Source organism: Drosophila willistoni (genome assembly GCF_018902025.1).
Source record: "Drosophila willistoni isolate 14030-0811.24 chromosome XL unlocalized genomic scaffold, UCI_dwil_1.1 Seg142, whole genome shotgun sequence".
NCBI classification, from domain to species: domain Eukaryota; kingdom Metazoa; phylum Arthropoda; class Insecta; order Diptera; family Drosophilidae; genus Drosophila; species Drosophila willistoni.
In genome coordinates this window covers 4,465,351-4,473,008 of record NW_025814053.1, presented here as the reverse complement: position 1 = coordinate 4,473,008, position 7,658 = coordinate 4,465,351, and the positions used below count along the sequence as shown (strand labels likewise).

Below are 7,658 nucleotides of genomic sequence, written 5' to 3'. Positions count from 1 at the left end.
CCACCATAATAAAAATAGAAAGTCACAAGAAGTAAAAACTAACATAAAAAATTAAATGAAAAACAACAAAAAAAAATAGTCAAATTTATAAACTTAAACTGGCCCGTGAAAGAAAAAGAAAAAAAACAAACAAGAAGAAAATTCTTAAGAAAAACCAATAAAAATAATAACCTAAAATATAAAACTTTGAAAACAAAGGAAAATAAGCAAATAGAAGAAGAAGAAGAGAAAAACAAAAGCAAAAAATAACGTAAGCAAAATAATAAATACAAATTTTTTGCTCAGTATTATGTTTTAAACTAAAATTAAGTGAGTTATTGTTCCACAAAATGTCTACCCCTTCCCTTACCCCTCCAATTCCCAAATTCCAAATATATATAAATATTTTTTTTTCTTGTTCCCCCTATCCAAAAATTTTCCTCAAACCTGTCGGAAAAGTTTTTTATGAGTTTAACTCATCCCCCTTCTCCTCCTTTCCATAAGCAAATGGTTATTATTATTATTATTTAATAATAATAAAAATGAAAAACAAAATTAAAGAAAAAAAAAAAAATAAATGCAAACACAAATGATTTACCTATGTAAGAAATATTTTGTTTCGTTTTATTTAAAAGTTTTACACACACACAAACAAACAAACAAACAACAAAAAAAAAACATAAAACAAAAACAAAAGACAACAACAAAAAAAAACTAAAAATATCGTAAATACATATTTTTATCAATTAATTTTTTTTTTTTTGCCTAGTTTGTTAAGTAGTTCATTCCATTTATGTAAAAAATTAAAATAAATAAATGATTATAAACATTATAAAGAAAAATATTAATATTTGTGTTTGTCTCTGTTCATTGGGAAATTGGAAAATAGTATTCATTGTTAATTTTGAATAGTTAAATGGGATTTTTTTAAGGCCTCTAAATTCATGGCCTTAAAATGTTGTTCGGAGTTTTTGTAAACAGACATCAAATTTCCAAATATTTTAAAGATTTTAAAGACTCAATGCCAAATAATTCGGTATCGAAAATAAAACTAAATATCAAAGAAGCTAAGTCCTTGACCATAATATTTTGACATGTTCCAAACTCTTTTTCTGTATCCGCAAATTATCAATGCCAATTCATCAATCAGGAATGACGTAGTAGAGCCGATTTATATTGACTGTGACTTGTGTTATATTTATCCGATCTAATTGAAATCTGATCTGATGCTTTGTATTCAATACTATCACATTAATAAATTTCATGGCGATACTCCAATTTTTATGAAAATGTTTCTTCTATAACTATATGATCTAGTGGTCCCATCCTAACAATTGTTATACTTTATCTGCTCCGGGCTATAAGTAGCTCAAATATCATCCCGATAGCTCTTAAGATGGTGGCGTGAAGTTGATTTGCACAGACGGACGGACAGACGGACATGGCTATATCGACTCAGCTTCTCATGCTGATCAAGAATATATATACTTGATGGGGTCGGAAACGTCTCCTTCTGTGCGTTACAAACATCTGACCAATTTCATAATACATATATAATATATAAGTGGCCCAAACTAATAATAAAAATAATATCATAATTTGTTTCCCTTTCGACTTTCTTTTCATGAACTACCAAAAATTATGCAAATTTCTCAAACTTGGATTAAAATCAAGCACATTTCGTGGATAGAAAGGGGAAAAGTGGGGCTATCCGGCGACTGGGACAAATCCTGACTCTATTAAATTGCCATAAGATAAGTATAGCAGCTCGATCCGAAATGCGACCAATGACCTAGTTTCGCATTATGGTATGGCTAAATTTGGTTTTAAAATTTGAATTTGTGTCATTTCTCGAAAATCAACCATATTCTCTCCGAGCTCTTAAGATGGTGGCGTGAAGTTGATTTGCACAGACGGACGGACAGACGGACATGGCTATATCGACTCAGCTTCTCATGCTGATCAAGAATATATATACTTTATGGGGTCGGAAACGTCTCCTTCTGTGCGTTACAAACATCTGACCAATTTCATAATACCCTCTGCAAGGGTATAAAAACTTTGGTTTTTATTTGTTATTTAGCCTGAGAAAACAACATGAAAATTTGAAAATTGAAAATAAGATTTGTAATATTCACTTAATTACCAGTGCCGGAACTCCTGTAGTCATAAAAAAATCAAAAATATTAGCCCTCGGATTCATATTGCAAAATAGAGAGATCACTTTCCAATTTTAAAGTTAGAACATGAATGAAAGTTGGTCAAAAACGATACACCAAGAAAATGTTTTTCTTTAATCCAAATTTACATTACGATTTTTGGTAAAAATTTGGGATTTTAATGCAGATTGAACTTGCAAATAAGGACATACATTATTGAAATACTCAAAAAATTTACCAAAATGGAGCTAAATGAAATGAAGGAATTTTTTTGAAATACTTTCCTGTTCTTTGACATTTGTTGTCTGGATTGATTATTAGCGAGAATTACATTCCAATTTAAAATTGTATTTAAAAGCATTTAGGAGATTTTATTTTCGCAAATCGACTAAAATTTGACAGTCACAGATTTGCAAAGTTATAAGTTTTAAAATATTTCACTCTATCACACAGGACTTTCCTGTAGCATTTACTAGTCCGACACTCTTCAGGACATTACGAAAATTTTGTTAAAACTTCCTGTAGGAGGTTTTTCGTCGTTAAGTGTAACATTATTAATACGATTTTCAATATAGTTTTCCCCTCTGACTAGTGAATTTCGAAAATTTGTATTTTTTTTTAAATAAAGTCTCGTTTTTAAAACTAATTCAAATAATATTGAAGTCCAAACTGCATTCAAAATACCCATAAAAAAGGTACAATTAATCCCAAAATCAAGCACATAAAGTTATCCTAAATTATAGCAAAAGGATAACAATAAAACTAATTTAACTACAGGACTAACAGAATCTGAGAAGTTCTTAGAAAGGACACCACAGAACTGTCAGCGATTAACACAGTTGAAGACCATTCAAAAAGGAAAGGACTCTCCTTCAACATGCTGGAGGACAAGCCATGATCGGATCTCCTATTACTTTGTGCGTGCTTCATTCTCAATGTGGGTAGTCTATAGGGACTCTAGGGGCATACCAATTGGATCTTCTGGAGGAAGATCCACTGGCTGGTAGTAAGTAGGAAGGATTTGGTCAACTTTGTGGATCAAAATGGAGCCCAGCGACTAAAATTTAATTTGAAAAAAAAAAGGTGAACCTAAAAAAACACTGACAATAAGATTTAGATGGTCCTTAAGATCCTGTTCAATGAAAATCAATCTCAGAACCGGGCAACATTTAATGGGGATCAAACCAGGATACCAAACGTCCTTAGGATTAATTAGATATTATATATTTTGATATGCCATTAAATATTTTTTGTCAAATTTCCCCAATTCAATTTGGTCCCGAAGAGTCATTCAATCAAACTTCAATAAATTTAGCATTGGAACACCTTACTTTAAAGTTTAAACTTTGAATTTGTTATTTGTTGTTATCTTAATGGATAATAGTTTAGAAGTTATATAATAAATAAATAAATAATGTTTTATTCGTTTTGTATTAGTGGAAAATTGCGTAGATAAATTAAAGCCTTATAATCATTATTAAATAAATACAAAAAAAAAATTGGGAAATGGTTTCTACACGTATAAAAATATAAATAATGATTTTGTTGGTTTTTTCACTTAATTTAAACTAATGCACGAAAATTGAAATGGTTCATCGTAAGGAGCACTTTTTCTGACTTATTCTACGGGTACAATTTTTAGACTTAGACTAGATTATATATTCGCTATAGAAGATTGGGTCAAGATTAGAGAACTATAGCATCATCCTGCTGATATTGCTTGTTCTTGCGTCGACGATTGGATTTGATTTTACTCAGGACACTGTACGCCTGCTGGATCTCGATGAACCGCTGATGGGCCTGGGCACGCAAAGCCTCATCCTTGACCTTATCGGGATGATTCTCCTTGGACAGGCGACGATAGGCAGCAGTTATTTCTGCCTGCGATGCTGTGGCACTGACACCCAGGACTTTGTACGAATTGCGTTCACCATCGACATCCATGCTCTCGAAGACCTCCTTCCATGTCTCGTACCAACCATGATGCTGGGCATAATTGTAGGTATCATGGAGGGCCTGCTTCAGGTCTGTCCACCAGGCAGAAGCCAGGAAATTGTGAATGGCCTCATGGATGGGCACCTCGCCACCGTCCTCATCCGAAATGGTGCCATTGAAGTAGATGAACGAGCCCCAAAGTGAGCAATAGACCAGAATGGCAGCCGTTAGTTTCACCGAACGTTCGCCAACTCCACGTCGACGCGGTGGTGTGCGTCGCCATTGCTTCGAGAGCGCATCAAAGACAAGAGCAGAGACCAAAGCGGTCAGTAGCAGTGAATAGGTCTCATCGTAGATGAAATAACGTGACGGATAGGCCAGGAGTCCGGCCAACAGACAATGCCACCAAACGCCCTGCTCTCGGCCAATATTACCCACAGTCCACACGCCCAGGGATATGGCCACGGGTATCGACCAATGCATCACACTCAGATCTAATCCCCAAACCAGGGTCTGTGGTATGGCCATGCTGCAGACCTGCCCGAATAGATAGCCAATCATCACTTGGCCCACAAAACGCTTCGATGAGTATGGCGGCTTCTGATATGCCTGCAACCGGGCCACAAACGACTGGACGAACTGCGGATCCTCATTGGCATCGCGCACATATTCGGGTATTAGAAAGATCTCGCCAATCCAGCCGATGCCCATGTAGCCACCCAAGGTGCACCACCAGACGAACGCATGACGATCACGATGCAGATAAAGATGATGCAATCCGAAGATGCCACCAAACAGCCAAAGGAAATAGGCCACAACAACAGATTTCTGTTCAGGCATCGCGTTGGCCTCCCTCTGATTAGATCTGACGTGTCCCTTACGTGGAGCTGTTGGACCTGTTGCTGCTGCTGTTTCTATTGGTTCGACTTTTGATCCGCTTGCTGGTGAAGAGTCGACGGTTTCTTTGGCTTTGGCCTTTGCATTGGCATTTGGTGAAATTGTTTGTTTGGTTCCCATAGTTCTAATAAGAAAAAACAAAAAAGGAACAAAAACACACACAAAAATTAAACGTTTCTATTAAATTTTTTCAATTTTCTGTACAATTTCTTTTAACGCACTGGAAGAAAATGTCGCTGCGCGCACGCTCAGTGGTTTAGTTGTTGTTGTTGTTGTTAATGTTGTTGTTGCTGTTCCCGTTACGCTTCTGAACTTTCTCTTTTCACATATTTGATTCACTGCACGCAGGCACGAAGACAAAAATAATCTCAACAACAACAACAGCAACACAAACTGACAACTACACCAAGAAGAAGAAAAACAATGAATTTAAAAACACTTTAGTTACGCTTTACCTTGTTGACTTGCAGATAGAACTGCAAAATAAATTGAAACAAAATCCAATTGGATTTCTATTGAAGAAATTGAACCTGTTGCGCTTCTCTTTTCAACTGTGTTTGAGTTGCACCCTCGTTAATGGGTACGCGCTCTTTAAAATGAGTAACAGTGCTGCCAGATCGGGCCACATGTCCATCATCTATATTCGATAGTCGCCATACATAATTATCGATATACCGATAAGTGAGCACGTTACATTTAAATTGCATCTAAAAAAACTTGGATTTAAAAAGAAACTAATTTCTTTCATTGTTTAGATTATTAAAAAATAGTCAATGGGACTCTCGGACAAAACAGAACTTATCATGTTTTATCCAAACATCGAAATTTTCTATAATAATGTTAATAAAAACTTTAAATATACATATTTCCAAACTTATACACATAATTTTTTCATTCAATTTATTTTTTATATTCGTTTCGGCTTAATATGTCCTACATTTATGTATATGTATGTATATATATATATATTTTGACACAATATTTTGTTGTTACAATATAGAAAAAAAAAATTGTCCAGCAAATTGATTAAAGTTTCAATTTGAGCGAAAAACTTATTAACTAAAAATGTTATGAGACGAGTTTTAATACTTTCGTTGGGTTAATAAATAGGATGGAGAAAAAAAGAATTTCCCTTAGTGGCTAGTAAAATGATGAGTGTAGTTCATGTTTCCCAGGGCATGAGGTCCCTTGCCCACTCTTGGAGGTAGCCGCAGTTTAGTTATTCTTCTTCTTCGGTTTCTTTGGGTTGCGGGAGCGGGACTTGGCCTTGCACAGCGGGCAAATGGGGGCATTGCGATGGATTTGCTGATGACAGGAGAGACACGACTTCATCGGCGGCGGCTGCTGGCGGAGATTCACATTGAAATCGGAACGGAAAGACGGATGATGTCCAATGCCAATGGATGGCGTTTGCTGCAAACGATTTGTGGGTGGCGGTGGTGGAGGCGGAGCCGAAAAATCGCCCTTGCCCAAACGAACGGCAGCCGCCGCCGCAGCTGCAGCAGCAGCAGCAGCCGCTGCTCCACCGGGCGGTGGTGCGGGTGGCATAAATGCATGGCCACCGGGTCCACCGCCAGCCCCAGGACCACCGCCGCCGGCACCACCATTACCACCGCCGCCACTATTTGAGGAGCTGCCACCACAAGCACCACTGCCGCCAGCACCTCCTCCCCCACCAGCACCGCCGGAGCCGCCAGACGGAGGCAGAGTTGTAACCGTGGCCTCCGGCATCAAAGGATGACGCGGATGCGGGCGAGCCAGGGATGTGGGCTGATTAACCGAAGCGGCTGCCGCCGCCGCAGCTGCTGCCGCCGACTGGGCAGCCACCTTGAGAAAATTGGTCTGGAAACGGTCCTTGGATATGGGGCTGCCCTCCTCTTCATGTAAATCCCTCAGTGGACTCAGGCCCAAGTAGTCTCGGCGCATATGGTCGATTTGATATTTAAGGGCCAAGTATTCCTCGTACACTCGATTAGCCATGTCGAAGGAGCGCGTTTGATTCTCCTTTGTCTGCTTGATGATGTTTTCCATGTCGTTGATGTCTGCATGTATCTGGCGCAGCTCCTCCACATGCGACATTTTCTCCTCCAGCAAATGTTCCATCTCCTTGCGATACTCTTCCAGGCACTTCTCCTCATCGTCGCTCAACTTCACCTCCTTGATGATGCGTACCTTGAGCTTCTCCAGAGTCAGCGTCTTGTCGCGTATGTCCTTAATGGCTTCTAGCTTGGCATAGTAGTGGCGCTCATTGGAGCTGGATATCTCGCTGGTGGCCATTTTTACCCCCTTACCCTGACCGCACGTTGTGTACTTATAATTCCTCTGTCTCTGTCTGGATCCACTTCAACTCAGTTTTGTCCACACTCCAGGGGGGCATTCACGGTGCAATTTGACGGTTTTACGGTGTAGGCGGCTCTTGCTCAAGCGTTCACTGGTGGATTGTGTGTGCGCTTATTGTTGCCTTGATCATTTTCCGTTGTATGCTTGATTTTCTTTTATGTTTTGATTCTTATTTTTGTTTTTGCCTTGATCCTGAAAATTTTTTCTGTTATACGGAAAATATATGCTATATTTCTTTCTCTTTCTCACACACTAACTACACAAATACTAGAAAAAAATGTCGATTACGATTGGTTTTGCTCGATAATGTCGATTGCGATAGGTTTGCTCCGATAATGTCGACTACGA

General features: G+C 38.2%; 2 protein-coding genes across 3 annotated transcripts; both read right to left on the bottom strand.

The window, feature by feature from the left end:
• Positions 1-3,530: 3,530 nt before the first annotated feature.
• LOC6652856 (dnaJ homolog subfamily C member 22) lies at positions 3,531-5,557 on the bottom strand. Of its 2 annotated transcripts, none has more exons than XM_002075487.3 (2): positions 5,426-5,557; positions 3,531-5,094 (listed from the first exon to the last, which is right to left on the bottom strand). In XM_002075487.3, exon 2 carries the CDS (start codon positions 5,088-5,090, stop codon positions 3,825-3,827), a length of 1,266 nt encoding a protein of 421 aa, XP_002075523.1. In that variant the 5' UTR covers positions 5,091-5,094; positions 5,426-5,557; the 3' UTR covers positions 3,531-3,824. The 2 variants fall into 2 exon arrangements, with proteins under 2 accessions (XP_002075523.1, XP_046867535.1); XM_047011579.1 differs by lacking the exon at positions 5,426-5,557 and adding an exon at positions 5,192-5,279.
• Positions 5,558-5,853: 296 nt separating this feature from the next.
• Positions 5,854-7,577, bottom strand: LOC6652855 (zinc finger C4H2 domain-containing protein). Its single transcript, XM_002075486.4, has one exon. It carries the CDS (start codon positions 7,245-7,247, stop codon positions 6,186-6,188), a length of 1,062 nt encoding a protein of 353 aa, XP_002075522.1. The 5' UTR covers positions 7,248-7,577; the 3' UTR covers positions 5,854-6,185.
• Positions 7,578-7,658: the final 81 nt, after the last annotated feature.